At 59.2% G+C, this 22,147-nt stretch overlaps 1 protein-coding gene across 1 annotated transcript in view; it reads right to left on the reverse strand.

The window, feature by feature from the left end:
- The window catches only part of SND1 (staphylococcal nuclease and tudor domain containing 1), a 68,616-nt gene that overhangs the window by 29,923 nt on the left and 16,546 nt on the right, over positions 1 to 22,147 (reverse strand). The window contains exons 10-11 of the mRNA XM_085080674.1: positions 21,805 to 21,918; positions 2,948 to 3,037 (exon numbers count right to left, since the gene is read on the reverse strand). Coding sequence (XP_084936800.1) covers positions 2,948 to 3,037; positions 21,805 to 21,918 — 204 coding nt within the window. The remainder of the gene's footprint in view (positions 1 to 2,947; positions 3,038 to 21,804; positions 21,919 to 22,147) is intronic.

A 22,147-nucleotide genomic window follows, 5' to 3' on the forward strand; every position in this document is an offset into this window, starting at 1 on the left:
AGCGGGAATGTGTCCCCATGCAAGGGGGGACGGCGGGGCAGGGCCACCCCTCTGGGGCCTGCCTGGAGCCGGGGGGAGGGGAAGGAAGGGGACGGGGCGTTCATCTCCGCGGGAAGGGCCGGGAGCAGCCCCACCTTTGGGATGCGGAGGGCGGGGGGGCTCGGGGCCGTGCCGGTGCCATTCCCTGCTATTCCCTCTTCCCACGGGGGGCTCCGAGGGGCCGCGGGGACACGGGGGGGGCCGGGGGGGCACAGATGGGGGGTGGGCGGCAGCCCAGACCTGCCGGGCTATAAATACCCGGCCCGCCCGCGGATCTCCCGGGCCGCCGGCGTCACCCGCTCCCGGGAATATTTTTACTTCCCTGGCAGCTCGTGCCGGGTGGAGGGGCCGGGGGGTGGGGAAGGGGCTGGGGGGGTGGGTGCCCCCCCTCTCCCTCCCGGGGACCTGCCGGGATGCACGGGTGGGGAGCAGGGATCTGCGGGATGATCCCGGCGGGATGAGGGGATGCGGGACGCGCGGCGGGGCACATCCAGGGATGCGTTTTCCCTCCGGAGCAGGAATTCCCCTCCCGAGGCCCGGCTCATCCCGGCCGCCCCACGCATCCTGCTGCGAGGAGCGGGATTTCCCGGGAATGGCGAGCAGGAGCGGCTCCGCTCCCCTAAGCCCCTCCACCTCTCCATCCTCCCATCATCCCTCCCGGAAAAGGCCGGGATGTGGGACGGAGGCTGCTCCACCACAGTCCCCGGGAGCCTCCAGCGCCTCCGGCATCGCCCGGAGCGGATCCAGCAGGATCCCAGCTCCTCCTCCCTCCCGCTCCAGCGGCAGCCGGAGGGGCCGCGGAGACCCCCGGGGCAGGATTGACCTTGGAGCGGGATAACCATGGAAGTGCCGCGCTGGGAAGCGTCGGGAGGAGGGCGATGGAAAGGAAATGTCCCTGAATTTGGGATCATTACACCGGGAACGATCCAGCCAGGATCCAGCCCAGCCCCCTGCGGCTCCCGCTCCACCGCAGCCGCGCATTCCAAGCGCAGCCCGGGCGGAAAGCAGCGCTCCCGAGCAGCTCTCCCGGTGCGGCTCCGAGCAGCCAAATCCTCCCCAGCAGCCAAATCCTGCCCAATTCCACACGTGGAAGCGGCGGGTGACGCAGCCGTTCCCGTGACGCTCCAGAGCTCCCGCACATTCCTGGGCTCCGCGCATTCCCAGGCTCAGCATTCCAGCTCCCGGACCGGCGCAGCTTCCCCAGGGATGGATCCCCAGCCCCGGCTGCACCAGGAACTGGAATCTTCCCAAATTTCCCTCCCGGGCATCTCTGCTGCGCCGAGCCCTCCCTGAGCTTCCACGCTCCCGTAAGACGCAGGAAAAATGGCCCCGCATTCCCAAAATCCTCGAGTTTGCCAAAGCCTTCCCTCTTCCCGGGGCTGGGATGGTGTTCCCAGGGAGAAGGTTTTGCCAGGCCAATCCCACCCCTGTTTTATCCCAGCCTGATCCCCTGCACTGCTGGCACTGGGAGTGCTGCTGTTGGGAACCCCAAAAGGAGAATCCCTGGAAGCATCCTGGGATGCATCCCGAGAAGTGTCCAGGTGCCTCTGAGGGGACCAGACAGGCGAATGCCCTGGAAAACCACCGGGAAATCAGTGCTGGCAGCGGGATCAGGGCTCTGGAGATGGGCAGCATTCCCAGCTGGAATCAGCCTTCTGAGAGGGAAGGGGAGGGGATGGGCACAGGGATGGGCACAGGGATGGGACAATGGTGGTTTCTGGGACACCCCAGGGAGCCCCTCTTTTTTTCCACCCCACAAGAGCAGCTCCCAAGGATGGGGCAGCATCGCTTCCATGCACAGGGAATATTCATCCCGGAGCTCTCCCTTGCCGGCTCCCTCCAGCCGAGCGATTAATCCCAGAGTTAATTAGGGAAGAGCCACGATCCATCTCCCGCGCCCAGCGCAATTATCCGGAGCCGCTCCACGGCGGAGCGCGATCGATGGGCGGAGGAGCTGCCCCTTCCCGACACGCTCCACGGATTTATTCCACAAATCCATAGCGGCCTGGGCAGCCTCTGGTTCATCCCGCGCCGCCGGGCAAATTCCAGCGGCCGGGAAGGGCGCAGAGGCACAGGGAGAGGCTCTGGCACAAGAGCCAAAACTCCCAAATCTGGGCTTTATGTGGCGTGAAAATCCCAGCCTGGAAAATTCCCACGGCTTGGATGAGAGGCCAAGAGGGACAATATATTATTCCATCTCTTCCCAGGGAGCAGGGAATTCAGATTCCCAAATCCCAGCTCCTCTCCCAACAGGAAGTGAAGGAGACAGGGCGCCAGTAACCCTGGAATGGCTTGAACTGGGACCACACTGAGGTGCCAGAATCCCATTCCAGATCAGTGCTCCCATCACAAATCCTGCCAACACCACCACGCTCTTTTCTGACTCCGAGAAACAACAGATTTCCCATTAAAAAAATCTGCCAAGCTGCTCTTCTCCCCTTTTCCTATTTTTTCGGAATACCCAGGCAGGCTCTGAGCTGGAAAGATCCAATTAGGCACCGAAACAGCCCCGACGAGCGGCGACGGCCTCGCCACGAAGGGAATTGATTTTATTTGACTGTTTTATGAGCATTGGAAAATTGCATCCGGAGCGTGCGCTCCGCTGGTTACCGCATTCCTCATTCCCGGAATTGCTCTGAACCAGCCTCGGAAAATATGCCAGGGAAACAAACAAAGGGAGAAGCGAGGCGGAATTCCTGGGAAATGAGGAGTGCAAGCCCTCGAGAGGCACTCCAGGTTTGGGTGAATCCCAAATTTCCCTTGGAGAAGCTCCGGGTTGTCCGTAAGGAGTCGCACAGCAGCTCCAACATCTCACTCATCCCCTCCTTCATTCCCTAATCCTCAACCTCATCCCAACCCCATTCCCTCATCCTCAGCCTCATCCCAACTCTGTCTGCTCCCTCTGTACCTTCTTCCCAATGAGTTTCTTGCGCAGGAATTCCCGTGCCTCGAACATGTAGGGAATGTCGTAGAGAGGCCTCAGCTTCCTGTTCTTGTCCTGCAGAGGGAAGGGACACAGGTCAGGGCATTCCCAAATCCACGCTGAATCAGCTCCCAGGTCCCCAGCCAATCTCCCATCCCAGTTCAGGCTTCCCAAGCTCTGCTGAATCCCAGGATAATCCAAACATTCCCCAGAGGAAGTGCCGGCAGCCTCGTGGTGCCAGGTTGGGCATCTCTGAGTGGCAGCTCCAGAAGGGAATGGGATGATGGGAATTTGGGGTGGGGGTGAGCAGGGTGACCCCCTGGGCTGTCCAGTCCCTGCCTGAGGGCATCTCCTGGTGTCAAATCCTGCAGAGGCTGAGGAGAACGGGGAGTTTTTCAATGGAAATGGGGATTCAACCCAACCCAAACCAACACAACTCACTGTAACTCAATGTGACACAAAGTGACACAAAGTGACCCAAAGTGATCCAATGTGATCCACAGTGACCCAACATGACCCAGCGTAACCCAAAGTAACTCAACATGACCCAAAGTGACTCGAAGTAACTCAATGTGACCCAAAGTGACCCAACATGACCCAAAGTGACCCAACGTGACCCAATGTGACCCAACATAAGCCAAAGTGACCCAACGTGACCCAAAGTGACCCAACGTGACCCAACACAAACCAAAGTAATTCAACCTAACTCAACCCAACCCAACCCCAGTGGAGGTGCTCGGGGATGGAGGTGTCTCCATTATTTAGCCAGTGCCAGAAAAATTCCCATTCCTGTGCCAGGGCTGCAGTGGAGCCCTGGGATAAATCCTGGGGCTGCCAGGGGCTCCTCCTGCAGCATCTCCCCCTGGAGCCCTGGCATTCCCCAGGGCTGGAGCACACCCAGAGCTCCAGAGAAGCTGAGAGAGAGGGATGATGAGTTCCCCATTTCCCAGAGCCATGGAATCACTGCTGTCGCTCCACGGAAAAGTCACCGTGTGGAGCTGAAGGATTCAGCCAAGGGGGTGGCACTGGGCAGCCTCAGCCCCCCAGTTCAGCACCTGCTGCCCCCCAAAGCAGATCCCTGGAGCAGTGTGAGCTCAGAATGAGCACAGAGGAGCTGTCGTGGCACCTCCAGCCTCTCCCTGTGCCCCTTCCAGGGCAGCACAGCTCCCACTTTCCCAAATTCCAGCTTCTCCCAGAACACTCCCAGTCCCCAAATCCTCGGGGTGACTCCTGGACCCTTCTTGTCAGTGGCATCTGATGGATTCAGGCACCGAGACTCTCCCGGCCTCGGCAAGGTCACGGCGAAGCTCCGGCACCGAGCGCGGCTCCGCGCTGCAAAGCCCTGTGCAAACACTAATTAATCCTCACTAACGAACTCCAAATTTATGGCTTAGTTAAGTGTCTGTCTGGCACAGGCTGTTAAATCCCTAATCCCATCCCTCCGGAGCGCGGGAAGCGGGATGGCAAAGCCCTGGGTGGCCTCAGCGTCACTCGGCAGTGCCAGGGGATCGAGGGACAGCGGAGAATTCCTGAAGGAGCTGTGGAAGTGGGATGTGAGTCCTCACCAGAGCGCCACAGAGTCTGCAGCCACTGGAACCACCCCAAAAAGGGACCATCCCAAAAAGGGAGCACCTCAAAAAGGGACCATCCCAAAAAGGGACAACCCCAAAAAGGGAGCACCTCAAAAAGCGATCACCCTAAAAAGGGATCACCCCAAAAAGGGACCACCACAAAAAGAGACCACCTGAAAAAGGGATCATCCCAAAAAGGGATCACCCCAAAAAGGGACCATCCTAAAACGGGATCACCCCAAAAATGGGATCACCCCAAAAAGGGGTCACCAGCACAGACCCCCCAGCGCTGTGCCAGGACCGACGGCTGCACCATTCCAGCCCCGGATGTGTCAGCAGTGACAAAGTCCTCACATCCTGCTGCTGCTGCTGCAAAATGCCAATTCCCTTTGGGAATTCTCAGCGAATGGCCTGGCTGTGCCAGGAGCTGGATAATGGGAACGTTTAAGTGCCCAACCCAAACTGCCCCGACTGCCGCCCTGTCAGCCCCCATTAAATCCCGCTTTGTTGTCCCATAAAAATGACATTCCCGGCGCAGGGAAAGCGGCAGCTGATGGCTCTGGGAATCTGTTCAAGAACTCGGACACTCGGCGGAGGTTTTGCAAATAAACACAGAAAATCAATGGAACAGCGGGAAGTTAACGGAATTCCACAGTCGGCAAACTCCGGCAATTTCCAGCGTGGAGAAGGATTTTGTTGGGTTTAACCCATTTTCCCAGGCAGGAGATGGATCTTATCAATGAGTCACCTCAGCAGCTGTGGCTGCCCCATTCCTGGAATGTTCATCTCCAGGCTGGACAGTGGATATCCAACCTGGGATAGTGGAGGTGTCCTTGCCCACGGTGGAACTGGATGGGCCTGAAGCTCCCTTCCAACCCAGCCCACCTCATCCCAATCCATGCTGGCACTCCATGATTCCATGCAAGGCCAGTCCTGTCTCTCCCTGGCTGCTGGAGAGAGTCATCAGCCCATGAGAAGTTAATTAAGCCCAGGGATGTGAGGCTCACTTAATTAAAGGTGAGCAGCGAGGATGTCGTTCCATTAGCGACAGAGTCAGAGCTGCATCTTCAGGGAGCTGCCGGAGGAGGGGGGAGCTGCTCCTTTCCCTGCTGGAACACGGAGATTTCAATCCCAAATTTGATGGGAATGTGCTGGTTTATCCCAGGAACCCGGGGTGAGAAAGTGGTGTTTTGATTCCAGTGAGGGATGGAGCAGCTCCAAAGGGGAGCAGCAGAGAGGTCGGCAGCCCCCAAAATTCCCTCCTCCCAAAACAACCCCTCCCTGGCTCAGAGCACCTGACAGGGCAGAGAATTCCGGCTCTCCTGCCCAATTAACGGTGTCACACCGGGTGGTGCCTAATTAGGGTCTATTTCCAGGGAAGCAGCAGCCCGGATCCGCCAGGAACATGGAGTGCTGCCATTCCCTGCCGGGGGGTCTCACTCCCAGCCCCAGCCCCTTCCCAAGGGCAGAGGGTGGGGTGATGATGGATGCAGGCACAGCTGGAGCAGCTGGAATCGCTCTGAGAGCCGGGATGGCACATCCAGCGCCACATTCCACAGCTCCCAAGGGATCCCAGGGCGGGGGAACCTGCTCCATTCACCCTGTGGGAGGATTTCAACGGAGCAGGAGACGCTCCCAGAGATCCATGGAGGCTCCTGCTCCCTGGGAAGGCAGAGCAGGGAAGGGGAGATGGCTCATCAGCCACACTTCACCCTCGGCTGAACCTGCCCGGGATGTGCCAGGTGGGAAATCCATCCCAGAGACCCATCCCAGGGCAGTGACAGGGAACAGACAGTGTCTGGAACATGTATCCCACTGATCCCGGGGTGCTTGGAGCAGCAGGAATGGCCCAATCCCCCGGGATGAGCCAGAGCTCCCAGCTCCCCATGCAAAGCCTTTGGGGGTTTTTCCAAGATTTCTGGGTGCCAACAATCAAGGGAGATCCCAGTGGAGCCGAGGGGACCCAGAGCCTGGTGGCACCGGGGGATGGCAGGAGGGGAGAGCCCCCCATCCCTGCCAGCGCAATTAGGGAAGCTCATTATTTGTAAAGTAATTAGCAGAGCTAATCAACTCCCAGCTCCACGGCGGAATGAGCGGGAGGAGAGCGGGAGCTGCCAGCTGGAAACGCCAGTGCCGGGAGCAGGGACAGGGACACTGCCACCCCCGAGGGTCCCCAGGGTGGGGCCTGGTGCCAGGGCAGAGCCAAGCGCAGGGAGAAGGATTCCATCGGAGCAGGAGAGGTTCCCAGGGATCCATGGAGGCTCCTGCTCTCTGGGAAGGCAGAGCAGGGATGGGGACATGGCTCATCAGCGGTGTCACGGCACGCTTCACCCTCGGCTGAACCCACCAGGGATGTGCCGGGTGGGAAATCCATCCTGGAGATCCATCCCGGGGCTGTGACAGGGAGCAGCTGCACACGGAGCACACACCCGGAGCAGCAGGAGCGCTCGGGAGCGGCTGTTCTGCATCAGAGCCAGGGAAGCTCCGCTCGCCTCGGTCCCAGTGATGCTCCCGCAGCTCCTTCCCGGCGTCCCAGGAGCCAAGCAGGGCTGGGAATGACACCGGGAGTGGCAACAGCCCCAGGGAAGTGGCAGCCCTGAGGATTGGAGGGATGAGGATGAGCAGCTCCCAGTGACATCCTGGTGACATCCCGGTGACATTTGCAGGCAGCCCCGAGCAGGTTCTTGCTCAGGAAGTGATGCCTGAAGTGGGCACTTGGCTTCTCCAGCCTCTCTTACCTTCTCCAGCCTCTCTACCTTCTCCAGCCTCTCCTGCTCTAACACTCCCACTCCCTCCTTGCCTCTACTCGCAGCCACAGTCCCAAGAGTCCCTTGAGTGCCAGGAGCTGGTGGCACTGGAAGGTTTGGTGGCATTAAGAGACAAAGGGCTCAGCCAGGGGCTGCTGGGGAGAAGGGCTCATGTCCAGCCACTGGCACAGCATTCCCAGACCCTTTCCCAGCTTTCCAGCTCCTCTGCCCCAGCCTGGAGCACTCCAGGGCCTTGGGATGATCCAAGAGCAGCATCTGGCACTTCATGGAATCCCAGACTGGTTTGCTTTGGAAGGGACCTCAGAACCCATCCAGTGCCACCCCTGCCATGGCAGGGACACCTTCCACTGTCCCAGGCTGTTCCAAGCCCCAAGGTCCAGCCTGGCCTTGGACACTGCCAGGGATCCAGGGGCAGCCACAGCTTCTCTGGGCCTTCATTATCAAACCAAGCTCCTGCCAGAGCCTTTCACCAGATTTCGACCATTTTAACACAATTCCCATTTTCCCAGCACATGGAAGCTCCCAAGGGCCTCTGTCCCAGTCCTGCACAGCACTGGCATCACCCAGGGCAGGGGGATCAGGAGGTGTCCCCACACCTGGCACCGCTGGCACTGGGGGTGCAAGTCTGTCCCCTCAGGATTGGGGATCATTCCCGGGGCTGTGACTGCAGTGCCAACCTTCCTCACTTCCAGACACAACTGGAGCTGCTCCAAGTCCTCCCTCAGCAGCTGCTCTGAGTCCTTTCCGCTCTGCCAAAGCTCCTCTCCCAGCCCTGGAGAAGCTCGGCACAGCCAGGCCCAGCTGGGATGTGGGATCAGCCGGGAAGCACCGAAGGCTTCTCCCCATCATCATCCTCAACAGGGAACCACGTCTGGCACGGAGCGACTTCTTCGCATCCCGCAGTGCCTTTCCCACAGCCGCCCAGGGAGCTGCCAGCGGGGCCGAGGCTGCTCCATCCCAGCCCTGTCTTTTCCTGTCTCATCCCATATCCATCGCCCGCCTCCCTCATCGCAGCCGACAGAGCCGGCCCGGTACTGATGGTGCTGCCGGCGCTCCTCTCCTCCCCAGGGCACCGGGAGCGGCTCTGGAGCCTGGCGGGACCATCAATCTCCATGGAGCCCGAAGGCTCCGATTCATCACGGGAGAGAACAGCCCTCGTTTCAACCTTCTTCTGCTTCCGTGTGCTCCCAGCTCCGCTCCCTCGGCCAGGCCTTTTCCGTGTGGGAGAGCAGCAGCACTTGGAGCCTGGATGGGAATCACCCTGCAGCGGGCCTGGGGTGCCTGGGACATTCCCAGCCACCAGGAACAGCAGGAATTGCAGCCCAGGACATTCCCAGCCACCAGGAACAGCAGGAATTGCAGCCCATATGAATGGGGATCACCCTGCAATGGGGTCAGACTGTCTGGGACATTCCCAGTCATTTGGGAATGGATGGAGGAGCAGCAGCACCCCGATGGTGGTGTTGGGGTGTCGTCCAAAAATGGGGCCTGCCAAGCCCTGGACATTCCCAAAGACATCCTCATCCCGGGATAAGAGGATCCCAAAGGAGGAAGGAAAGGTTTCCCTCCTCTCTGGACACACCAGCAGCTGCTGGAGCTGGGAGCTTCCTGCACAGAGCAGAAGGTGGGAGGATTTCCCCCAAAATCCTCCCAATCTCTGCCCAGGAATCACCCCTGCCGTGGGAAGCACTGGGGTGGGATTGCAGAGCAGGGGGATCCACAGGGACACGGGAGACCCCCAGGATGGCAGCAGCCCTGCAGTCACCTTGAGGCTCCTCTTGCCTGACGGAGCAGATGAGGCAGCAACAGGATTTTCTGCAGAAATTCCAGGGCTGCATTAATGCCTCACACTAGGCACGAGCTGCTCCGGAGCTGCGGAGGGATGGAGCTGGGACAAGAGCGGACATGGGATGTGCACATCCCACTGCCTGCTCCACAGCCAGCGCTGCAGCATTCCAGGGAAAACCATGTGTGCCACACCAGGTGATTCCCACACACACCAGGAAAACATTCCCACTCCCTCTTTGGGATCCCAACCAAGCTGAGACCAAACCCATAGAATTTTGATGGAGAAAGGAGCATCCAGATCTCCAATCTGTGGAGCCCAGCAACTCCAACTCCTCAAAAACAGCTCCAAAAGCCTATTTTGGTTGTGGCCCAGAATTCCCTGAGGGCTCCACATTGGGAATTTGCCCCTGAGCCATAAGAACTGCGTTTTCCAAGAGGGAATGCTCCTGTTTGGGCAGAGGGAGCTCCATGCCCTTGACACATGCTGCTCCCAATTAGGCAGCTTAAATTAATGAAGGTGCTGGTGTTGTCAGCAAGGGCTGCACGTGGAACTGGCATCCTCTGGAAGCCGCTTCCTGTGGCACCAGGATGAGCCAGATCCTGTCAGGGATGAACTGGATCCTGCCTGGGATAAGCCGGATGCTGCCCGGGATGAGCCGGATGGTTCCCAGGATGAGCTGGATGGTGCCCGGGATGAGCTGGATCCAGTGCTGCCCCATCACAAGACCCCACTGCTGACCCAACTCCTGCCCACCCCCCTCATCCCGGCGGATGGAGCTCCACAGCCTCACCATTCCACCTGGGAGACCCCAAAGTGGTGGCACAACCCCCCAGTATGGGGGTCCAAGACCGCATGGCCAGAACAGCCCCAGATCCCCACAGGAGGAGTGTTCCCATGCCAGCTCTGCTCCCTGCTCGCTCCCAAACTCCCTCTGCATGAGCATCCTCATCATCCTGGACAGGGATGAAGGCCCAGGAAGCCTCAGCTCCGCCGGGAGCTGGAACAGGAACGCCGCAGGACAAATGGGAACAGCGGGGAACGATGGAAGCGACGGCACGGAAATAACCGGAGCTGCTTCAGCACAAGGGAGAACTATAAATAATAAAGTTATAAATTATAGAATCGGAGAGTGGGTTGGGTGGGAAGGGACCTCAGAGCCCATCTAGTGCCACCCCTGCCATGGCAGGGACACCTTGCACTGTCCCAGGCTGCTCCAAGCCCTGTCAATCTGAGGAAGAGAAGAATCCAGGGAGAGCTCAGAGCTCCTGCCAGGGCCTAAAGGAGCTCCAGGAGAGCTGCAGAGGGACTGGGGACAAGGCATGGAGGGACAGGACACAGGGAATGGCTTCCCAGTGCCAGAGGGCAGGGATGGATGGGATCTTGGGAAGGAATTCCTGGCTGGGCTGGAATTCCCAGAGCAGCTGTGGCTGCCCCTGGATCCCTGGCAGTGTCCAAGGCCAGGCTGGACACTGGGGCTTGGAGCAGCCTGGGACAGTGGAGGTGTCCCTGCCCATGGCACTGGATGGGCTTTGGGGTTCTTTCCCACCCAACCCACTCCCGGATTCTATAATTTAACCAAACCATTCCATGATTTTATGATTCCAACATTCCTAGCTGAGGAAGAATCGAGGAAGAATTCCTGAATTTGGGCTGGGGTGCTGACAGGAGCTTACCAAGGGTTTAACCCCTCTGGCAGCTCCAAACCCCTCTGTGGGGCAGGCAGGGAAAGCAGTGCCCTTTCCAAGGAATTAATGGGGGAATCAGCTGAGCACAGTGCTGCCCATTCCCAGGGGATGCATTATCCATTGGCAGTTGGCTCGCTGCCCCCTCTCCGGGGCTGATGAGGAAATTGAGACATCCCAAAATATCCACTCCTTCCACTAATTGCTCGTGGCTTTTTCCTTCGTCATTTCCCCACCGCAATGTTGGAATTCGGTGTTAAATGAGCCCAACTTCCCCGACAGCCCCGGGAGCTCCGGAAGAGCTGCTCCCAGGGAGGCTGAGATCCTTGGAAAAGCTGTGCCAGCAGCATTCCTGCTCCAGGTATCCAGGTTTTCCCGGATAAATGGGATACAAGGCTTTGCTGCCGCAGGGCTCTTCTCCCAACCACTGGAATTCATCCACCCCCAGCTTCTGTGTCTCCCTCAGGAATGAACTGCCCAGAAAAAGGTGGAAATCACGGGAATAAGTTGGATTTATGCTGAATATCCTTCGGATGCTGGAATGCAGATCCCCACTGGAAAACACATGGAATTGGGGCGCTGCATTCCAGGCACCCCAAACTGGGCCCCTGGAATCGGGGGATGCATCCCAACCCTTCCTGTTGCTTGGGAAATGCCAGTTCCAGGCTACCCCTAACCAGATCCACATGGCCCCAGAACACCCTGAGTCCCTGCGATGTCCCTGGAGCTCCCAGCCAGAGCCACCCCATTCCCAGCTCTCGAGGCTCCCAAGGCTGGGATTCCACCCCAGCCGTGATTCCAGCACAGAACAGCCGGAGCAGGGAGGTCTGGCCTGGAATCCAGCTGGAGGAGCCTCGGGATGCAGCTCTGCAGCACCGAGCAAGGGCCACGCGGATTTTGGAATCCAGCAGTGTTTTGGCTGCTCCGCTCCCAAGGAGAGGGAAAATGGGGTCAGCATTGCTGGAACAGGGATGATCGAAACCCAGGGCCCAGCTGTGGGACACTGTGACACTGGGAGATGCTTCTGCTTCCCAAACCGTCACCAAGGGGATGGGAATGGGGACAGGGATGAGGATGGAGCCAGCAGCTGTTGCCAGGCACAGCCATTTCAGGGCTCCAGGAAGAGCCTGCACACTTTTCCCACCAATATCCCAAATTTCAGGGGATAACTGCGACCCCTGAGGGATGCAGAGCGGGACTGTCACTCCAGGCCCTCCCTGCCCTGGATTTGGGGTCGCGTGGGAGGGGATGAACTCCCTGCTCCTTTTGTCCTCGCTCCCAGCAGGTTTCATTCTCATGGATCCTCCTGCATGGCCCCGAGGGCACCAGGACCCAGAGTGGGCTCGAGGCAGGAACTGGGAGTGCTGGAATGCAGGAGCAGCTCGGAGCCCAGCCTGGAGCCGGCCGGGAAGCTGGAGCTGCACCGGAGCACTCTGAGCCCACCGCACGTGACGGAGGCAAGGAGGAAAAGCAGCCGGAGAAAAGTAGGACAGCGGAGCCGGGAGCGAGGGAAAAGCTTTGGAGGATGGAGCTGCCTCCCCTCTGCGGGGCCTGGGACAGGGGACACGCCAAGCTGTCACCGTCACCATCACCGTCACCCCTGCCCTGCTACAGGACACCCTCAGGTCCCCTCGCCAGCCCTGGGGGGGCTGCGCTGTGCAGGCAGGTGCAGGGAAAAGGCAGGATGGATCCATCAGCCACAGCCCAGACAGGATGGATCCATCAGCCACAGCCCAGGCAGGATGGATCCATCAGCCACAGCCCAGACAGGATGGATCCATCAGCCACAGCCCAGGCAGGATGGATCCATCAGCCACAGCCCAGGCAGGATGGATCCATCAGCCACAGCCCAGGCAGGATGGATCCATCAGCCACAGCCCAGGCAGGATGGATCCATCAGCCACAGCCCAGGCAGGATGGATCCATCAGCCACAGCCCAGGCAGGATGGATCCATCAGCCACGGCCCAGGCAGGATGGATCCATCAGCCACGGCCCAGGCAGGATCCATGGTGGTGGCAGGCCCATGGCACAGACCCAGACTGTGGCACAGGATCCCTGGCACAGACAGGATCCATGGCCCAGCCCCAGTCCCTGGCACAGCCCAGGTCACGCCCAGCACACCCATGGTGACACCAGGGCTGTGCCAGGCCATGCCACCCCCGGGCCAGGATGGGCCCAGCCCTTCCCCACCACCAAACCCTGCAGATGCAATGCAGCTCCTCCATGGAAAGTCATTTCCAAGGTCCCCCCACAGCTTTGCCACTTACACTGTGAATTTTGGGAAGTTGTGAGGTGCTCACAGTGCTCCCAAGGATGGCCAGTGCCACTGGAGTCCAGGAACATTAGCTGGGGAAAGGAGCTGGGGGGCTGTGGGTGCCAGCAAGGGATGTTCCCAATCCATCCCCCCCTCTATCCCACCCATCCCTCACGTCTCCAAACGTCTGGCACTAAATCCAGCCGGTGCTAATGGCAGGGGGAATATTCATGATTCCCTATTCCCGGGAGCGGCGCCGGCAGAGGTGCAGGAATGGGGGTGTTCCCACTGTTCCCACTGTTCCCACAGCTCAAACACCGAGTGGTGCCAGGGCTGGGGAGGCTCCGAGCTCCTGCTCCAGCCTTGCTGAGCAGGGAGGGATAAACACAGAGCCTCGGGATAAACACGGAGCCTCGGGATAAACACAGAGCCCTGACCCAGCTGGGACCCCCTGTGACCACTGTGAGCTGGGAACAGGATGGAATTGGCAGCTGGGGACAACAGCCTGGGTTGGGATGGAGCCACTCGTGTCCTGTCCCTGCCCCAGGAGCTGCTGGGTGATGTCACCATGTCCCCAGTGTCCCCTCGGCCACCCTGGGCGGTCCCCGGGGCGATGCCGGTGCCATGCCGGGCACTGAACCCCAGCTCTGGGCAGAACCAGCTCTGGCTGCTTCCCACACGGAGCAGAGGCACCTGCGCCGCCAGAGAAGGGAACAGAGCCAGTGCAGAGGCTCATCCCACATGAAAATCAGGGATCAATTCCCGAGGCACAAGGGCAGGAGCATTAATTGCAGAGCTCAGCTCTGTGCCAGAACTGAAGCTCTGCTCCAATTCAGTGCAATTTTCCATGCGCTGAGGAATTCCAGCAGCTCCCGAGGAGCTCGGAAGGTCAAAGCTCTGCTCTCCCAGCAGCGTTTTCACGCTCATCCAGCGGAGCGAGAAACAGCCGGGGCCAGCACGGACCAAGCCTCTGGAGCTGCTCCCGGAGCGCGAGGCTGGAGCAGCATCCTCGGGAATGTGAGCTGGCAGGTGCCTGGATCTCCCTCCAAGCATCGGTGTCACAACACCAGGCAGGAATTACAACAGAGGAATTACAGCACTTAACGGGAAGTGGTTGGGGAAGTATCTTAGCACAGCCTCATCTCCAGGGATTATTCCTTCCATGCACCAGATCCCGCATTCCGGCGGCAGCAGATGGGCTGAGCGTGGCCTGCTCAGAGCAATGCAGCCCCAGGGCCTCCCAGAGCTGCTGCCTCATGGAAAAGCTGCTCCGTAATTGCTGGCAAGCTCCTGCCCAGATTCCCGGCCGGCTCCGGGGCTGGCCGGCTGCTCCAGCACCAGCCCGGCTTCTGCTCCCGCTGCTGCCGCTCCAGCGCTCCGGGCTGGAGTCTGTTCCCTTTTCGCTGCTGCGCTGCTGCTCTCTGAGCCATGAGCAATTTCCCGGGATGCCAGCAGCTGTAATCCATACAGGAACCCAACCGTGCCAGCTCGCAAATGAATCCAGCAGGAGCAGGCCTTGTACCTGGCCCAGGCAGCTCTCCCGGGAGCCAGCGCCGCCTGCGCCGCGCGTTGGACATTTGCTTGTGGCCACGGAGGGAAAACGCTCCAGAGGCAGAGTGGAGCCATTCCCTGGATCCCCCCAGCTGGAATTTAACACCCCGCGCTGCCGGGAGCCATGGTGCTGCAATCCAGAGCCGCGGATTAAACGGCAAAGGGCTGCTTTTGCAGGCAGGCATGACTTTGGGAGCGGCGGGAGGCAAGGTAGCCGGAGATGCAAGCGAATCACTTTCCCGGCGCAGCACTTGCTGCCCGGAGGGCACATTCCAGGCTCCCAGAACATGCTGACTGCACTGTCTTCTCCCTGGAAGCAACTGCAGCTCCCATTAAATATTGATCCGGGAACTCCGGTGCCCTCACTCCTCCTCTCCTCAGCTCTGCCAATATTTAGAATCCATTAAAGCCGCGTGCGAAGCTCTCGGAGCTCGGGTGGCTCCACGCCGGCCACGCCGGCAAATCAGTTCCGTTACACAATCCATGGATGAGCTGCCATGATCCCTGTAGCTGTAATTTAGCGGGAGCGAGCCCGGATGAGTTCATGGCTCTGTTCCTCGTTAATCTTTCATGCTCGTTGAGTGCGGAGCAATTTGTGTAGTACAAACCTGCACAACAAATCGCAGCCGCGACCTGCTCTGCGCATCCCGCCCGGCATTCCCACCAGGCACGGCTCACCCGGCCGCGCGGCCTTGGATTCAACCTCCGGATACCCGGGATGACTCCCCGGACTGTCCTCATCACACCCACAGGGACAAGGACAACAAGGGGGCAGGGGGAGCTCGGTGGAGCTAGGGATCCCCCGATTCCACCAGGCTCGATCCCAGAAGGATCACAGAATGCTGCGGGTGGGAAGGGACCTTAAGGACCATCTAGTGCCACCCTGCCTGGCAGGGACACCTTCCACTGTCCCAGGCTGCTCCAAGCCCTGTCCCGCCTCGGATACTTCCAGGGATCCAGGGGCAGCCACAGCCTCACAGCCCTGGGGATTTGTACAGCACCTTGATCCCTCCGGAGGGTCTGGCAGAGCCCACCGAGCAATTCCCGCCTGGAAAACACTCCCTCTCCCAGCCCCCTCCTGCCAAGCCTCTCCTGGCAGGGCTGTGGCATCACCCGCGCTCCCGAGAGTGCCAGCAGAGCCTCTGCAGGGCCCGGGGAACGTTCCCAGCTCCCAGCACGGTGCTGCCAAGCCGTGCAGCCGCCCTCTTCCCAAAATCCAGCTGGCTGCTCCCTGGAAAAGCTCCCGGCAGACACCTGCAGCCCATCTGTCAAGCAGCACCCACCGAGCAGGACCAGGCGCCCACGGCACCCCGGGCTCCCCGTGGGTATCCAGGGTGGCTCAGAGCCGGGAGCAGCAGCTCATTTCCAGGGATGCAGCAGCTGGGATTGCTAAAAATGGGTGGGATGGGATCTTTCCCAGCTCCTTTCCCAGTTCTCCCGCAGGATTATAAACCCAACCTGAACAGCGTCAAAACCAGAGCTCCAGGGGCTGGGCTGTCCTTGGCCCCAGCGTCATTCCTTGCCCTTGCTGCCTCTGGCGGTGCCGGATGGGGCTGGCAGAGCTCCAGGCAGGTCGTTGGTACAGAGCTCTTCCAATCCCACAGAAATATCCCGGGAAGCAGCCAGGGACAGAAAAGGAGCTGAAGAAACATCAACTCCGATGGGTTTGGGTAAAACACAGCTCTCCCTGAAATCTGCTGGAATGTAGCAGGATTAGGAGTGGGAGCAGCCACATCCACCACCCCTCCTGAGGGAACGAGGGACATGGAGCAACCACGGCATTCCCAGCACACAAAATCCTGCCAGCATTCCACCCCTGGCACCTCCGGGAGCAGCCCTGGCGTCATGGGGAACTGCAGGACACAGAGTGGCTGGAGAGCTGGACACAGAGACAGGAATCCCACCTGGCACTGCCCACAGGAGAAGAGGGGATGTGACACCACGGGCACCCGGAATGTCCCACATTCCAGCTGGAATGCTGATACCTGGCTGTGAGGGCCCTGCTCTCAAAGGCTGGCGGCAGCGGGGGCTGGATGATCCAGCAGCTCCCAGCCTTTGGAATCACAGCAGAAAGCCAAGGAACCCGCGTGCAGCTCCTCTGGGAGCTGGGAAAAAAAATATCTGAGCCCAAATCCATCTGTTCTCCCTCTTCCTGGAGCCATTTCCAGCTTCCCTGTGCCGCCAGCTTTTCCCTGCCTGGGCTGGTAGCAGCTCTGGGAGGCTCCTGTTGTTCTGGAGGCCGGAGCAGGCCAGGATCCTCCATCCCAAATCCCAGCCAGGATCCCTCCCCAGAGCTGCTGTGGGGCAGAGGAACAGGAATGAGCCACCATCCAGGGGAAACATGGAAAACCACAGAGCCTCAGCTTTGTATCCCTGGAAAACACGTCTGGAAGTGTCCCAGGACAGTCCCTACAATCCCTGGAAAAATCCCACACCTCCAGTGCCAGCCTTATCTCAGCTGAGCAGGCAGGGCCTGTGGAGTCCTGGAGCAGCAGCTCCACCAGGATAAGAGTTGGGATATCTCCACTCTCTATCCCACTTCCAGCTCCTTCCTCCTGCTCACAGTGCTCCCAAATCCCGGAGCCCCCAGATCCCTGCTCTGACCAGGCGACACTGCCCCAATTCCAGCTTCCCCACTCCCAGCCCACCAGCAGCAGGCTGCTTGTTCCCTGCTTTTTCCCATTGAATCAGGAATCCATGTGTTCGACTCCCCCTCCTCCGGAGAATTCCCAATTAAGAGATCAATTTAGATAAATTGGGGATTGAAGCAGATTTGTGCTGCAATTGCAGCAAATCCAGAAAATTCAGCCGGAGCGGCTGACAGGAGCCTGGAATGCGGCTGGCCAAGGGAATGAGCTTGTGGTTTGGAAAGGGAATGGAAATATCCCAAACTCTGGGAATGGTGGTGATCCAGGAAAGCTCTGAGATGGAATCGGCACAGGTGGATCCAACAGGTGGATCCTTTCCTGGGATCTGGCTCTTCCTTCCATCCCATGGAACTGCCAGACATAGCTCAGCTCCGCCTCTGGATGGATCCAACACCGGGAAATTGCTCCAGCAGGGATCCATCACCAAAACAGAGGGATCCCAAATCCCACCACAGGTTTGGTGGCTGCAGCCACAGGAATGGCTTCCCTGCATCCACAGGCACCAGGAGCATCCCAGGGATTGGAGCATCCCACATTCCCAGCCCCAGATGGGGTCATATCCCAGGGGTGTTCCCACTGAGGTGTTCCAGCCATTGCAGTGAGGTGTTCCAGACATTCCAGTGAGGTTTTCCAGCCATCCCAGTGAAGTTTTCCAACTATCCAGGTGAGGTTTTCCAGCCATCCCAGTGAGGTTTCCCAGACATCCCAGTGAGGTTTTCCAGCCATCCTGGTGAGTTCCCAGCCATCCTGATGAAGATTCCAACCATCCAGGTGAGGTTTTCCAGCTGCTCCCACACCCCACGGTGCCCGTGCTGCCCCTGGAGCAGTGGGAGATCCATCTCCATCCCGATCCGCGATGTTCCCGGACAGAGCCGAGCGCTGGGGACATTCCTGACTGTCGGCTCCCAGGATTCATCCGGCATGGGAGATGAAAGGCTGGAGATGAAAGGCTGCAGGATTCCATCACACTCCATTTTCCGTCTGTCACTTCCCATCTCTTCCATCCGGAGCCGTGGGAACAATTAGCGCTCGGCAGGTTGGGATGGAATTCCTGACGGAGCTGTGATATCCCAGGGCTCCTGCTCCGGCAGGAATGTGAGGGTGGGAAGAGCCCACGGAGGGGCAGTGGGGGAAAAGCCTTGCAGGAGAGCCTGGAATCAGCCCTAAGTTATATTTTATATATTTTGTATTTTATATTATTTTATACTTTATATTATATAAAGATCTATTTACATAAGTGCTCCTAGAATTTACATGCATCACAGGGTCCCTGAGACTAGAAAAGTCCTCCCAGCCCATTGAGTCCAAGCTGTGCCCAATGTCCACTTTGTCCCCAGCCCAGAGCTCTGAGTGCCACCTCCAGTAATTCTTTGGACACCTCCAGGGACTGGCACTCCAAATTTCCCCTTCCAAGACCTGACTGCCCTTTCCACAAGGAAATTCCTGCTGATGTCCAACCTGAGCCTCCCTGGCCCAGCCTGAGGCTGTTCCCTCTCCTCCTGTCCCTGTTCCCTGGGTGCAGAGCCCAAAATATTATAAATATTATAAATATTATACATATTCCTGTATATTTTCTATAAATCCTGAAACATTCCATGGACACACCCATGGAGAGATGTCCATGCTGATATTTGATACACAAATAGGTGTGTACATTCCGTGAGTTCTGGATCCACCTCTGGAATGGCAGCTGGGATGGGGATTCCCACCCTGAACCCCAGTGAGGGGAGCTTCGGGGCCTTGTGGAATTCATGGATGTTTTTTCCATAATTTTAACTGTTGGTGTGGAAGAGGAGGAGCAAACCCAGCATTAATTGCAGTGCCAGGTAATTAATGGCAGCACCAGGGACGGAAACATGACAGAGCTACGGGAGGATGAAACCCGAGAGAATTAACTGGGATTTATTGGGATTTAATGGGAGCATCCCAGGCTGGGAGGGCCTCAGGGAGACCCTGGAGGGGCAGAACTGGAACCAGTTCAGGACATGAAACTCCCCAGTCTGGCATTCCCATGGCAGGGTCGGCACAGACCTGGAGCCAGGATCAGCCCAGCTGCTCCAGCCCGAGGAGGAGGAGGAAGGGGAGGAGGAAGAGGGAAGCAGCTCTTCCTCTGAGGACTGGGAATTCCACCCTTCCCGAGGGTCTGGCAGCAGCACCAGACCCCACAAACCCTGCATGTGCCCTAAAGGCACAGCTGATTCCAAATGCTGATCCCATTCCATGGGAACAGCCACGGACAGACACAGAGCAGCCACTCAGCTGTGATCTGGTGACATCAGGATGCTGGGATGTGACATTGGAGTGCTGGGATGTGACATTGCAATGTTGGGATGTGACACTGGGTGCTGGGATGTGACATTGGAGCACTGGGATGTGACGTCAGGGTGCTGGGATGTGACACTGGGGTGCTGGGATATGACATTGAGATGCTGGGATGTGACATCAGAATGCTGCGATGTGACCTTGGAATGCTGGGACATGACATTGGAGTGCTGGAATGTGACAGCAGGGTGCCAGGGATCCACAAGGACACCCCAGACTCGGGATCCCATTTCGGGGTCCCAGGGAATTTGGGAGAAGCTGACCACTGCCTGCATTCTGGGGCCGCAGCGCCGAAGCCACGGAGGATTTTTCCAGCGGATCCATCCGGCGGCGCGGCGGGGGGGCAGCTGCCTTTCTGCAGTCTCCTTGGAGACCGCGGCCGCTCCGCAAGGAAATCCCACTGCTCCCGCTGCTCCCGCTGCTCCGGCTGTGCCCCGTGCCCCCGGCTCGTGGCAGCTCCCGGCCCCGCACAGCCCATGCCAGAGGAACAGCGGGAAGAGGCCGATCTGGGAAGTTATCCATAATTCCGTGTGGCCAAAGCGAGGCGGCATCCGGGGAGGCAGGAATTTCCAAATTCCTGTTCCCACGGCAACGCGGGGTCACCTCGGGAGTCGTCGCCCACCGGCACGGCCAGGCCAGCTCGCCGTGCTCCGGGAGGGAAAACAGCCTGGAAAAGGTGGGTTTGGAGCAATCCCAGCTCAACCCCCACCGTGTGCACAAGCAGGAGCTTTCCCAGGAGCCTTCCCAGCATCTCCAGAGGCGCTGGAGGAGGAGGAGGAGGAGGGATGTGCCAGGAATGTCCCCTCTGAGGGTCTTGGGAGCTCCACGATCCCACAGCTCTGAGCGCACCAGCCATGGAGGGGATGGAATAACAGAGGGAAAGCACGGAGATAAATCCCTGCCCTGAGGGGCCCTGGATGGCCTGGGATCACCAGGAGACGGAGGGAAATGCTCAGCTTCTGCAGCCACAGCACTGTCCCAGTAAGGGACACAGGGATTGGAGCCACATCCCTCATCCCAGAGCAGCTCCAAAGCTCTGAGCGGGATGAAGGAAACTCTGTGGGATCAAACTCTCATCCCTCATCCCAGAGCAGCTCTAAATGGGATGAAGGAAACTCTGTGGGATCAATCCCTCATCCCTTATTCCAGAGCAGCTCTGGAGCTCTGAGAGGAATGCAGACTGTGGGATCAATCCCTCATCCCGGCTCCCAGAACATCTCCAGAGCTCTGAGTGGGATGAAGGAGCCTCTGTGTGACACAGGGACCAATCCCTCATCCCGGTTTCCAGCACGGCGGGGAGCTCAGAGTGAGTCAAGGACACTCCATGTGCCACGGGGATCAATCCCTCATCCCAACTCCTGGCACAGAGCAGGAGCTCCGAGCGGGGCCAAGGGCACTCAGCGTGTGCTGCGCGGATCGCAGCCACATCCCGTTTTCCGGCAGAGCTCCGGAGCTGAGCAGGGTCAAGGACGCTCCACACGCCCAATCCCAGCTCATCCCGGCGCTTTCATGTCCCTGCCGAGCACTCAGATCCAACTCCAGCAGCGCCAGAGGGAGAGAGCCTCAAACGCACAGAGCAGGGACCAAACTGTGCGGGAACAATGCAGCCTTTTCCAAAGGTTTCCAAACATTCCGGCGCCCGCCAAGAGCCCATCGGAGCCTGACGCTGCCGGTCACGAGTCAGCCCCGGTGTCCCCTGGAGCCGGAGGACATGGAAGATGCTCCTCTGAATATTGGGAGCTCTCCCCAAGCCCAGCCAGCCCCACAGCCAAGGGGAGATGCCCGGGGGGAACAATACAGCACAGGGGGAAGGAAAACCAAAGGATTCATATGTTTGGAATCATCTCCAGCAGCTCTGCAGCCTCCTGTGCTCACTCCAGGGATGAGGGCACAAGGGCACAGGGACAGCACATCCCTAAGGAATATCCCACACCCCACGGGCTGGGAGAGCCCACGGAACAGAGGGGAAACAGAGGCAAGAAGAGAGGGACTGATCCATCTCCCTGCAGCCACCAGGCACAATTCCAGCCCTTCCCAGGCCTCCTGCATCCCACGGGATGGAGCTCCCACAGGAAGGGAATGGGGGGTTTGGTCATCCCAGAGAGAGCAGGAGCCCCATGGGGACGAGACTTCACACAGAGCCAAGCCTGGCCCTCTGCCTGTCCCCTTCCCATCCCCGTGCTGTCCCCGCTCATCCCATCCCCACAGTGTCCCTCAGACATTGTCCCCCACCCCGTCCCATCCCCGCAGTGTCACCTGGGCGCTGTCCCCCTCGAGCCGCGGTGGCCGGATGCTGGACAGGTGGATGGTTTTGTGGTCCCCAGAGTTGAGCTTCACCACGATGGCGTCGGCGTTGAGCACCTGCATCACCTGGGGACAGAGACAGCGCTGAGTGTGGGAACAGCGAGCACAGCCAGGGCCAGGTGCCACCCTGCCACCGACTCTGCCACCCCGACTGCCACCCCCAGCACAGCAAGTGGCTCCAGCCCCATCCCGGGTGTTCCCAGGGAAATGTGGCTCCTGGGATGGTGACTCTGGGGACATGTGGCACAGCAGGGCATCACCAGCCATGCGTGTCTTGTGCCAGGGCTCACCCCAC

The sequence above is a fragment of the Lichenostomus cassidix genome, chromosome 1Aa (assembly GCF_008360975.1).
Source record: "Lichenostomus cassidix isolate B80296 chromosome 1Aa, HeHo_3.0, whole genome shotgun sequence".
Taxonomy (NCBI): domain Eukaryota; kingdom Metazoa; phylum Chordata; class Aves; order Passeriformes; family Meliphagidae; genus Lichenostomus; species Lichenostomus cassidix.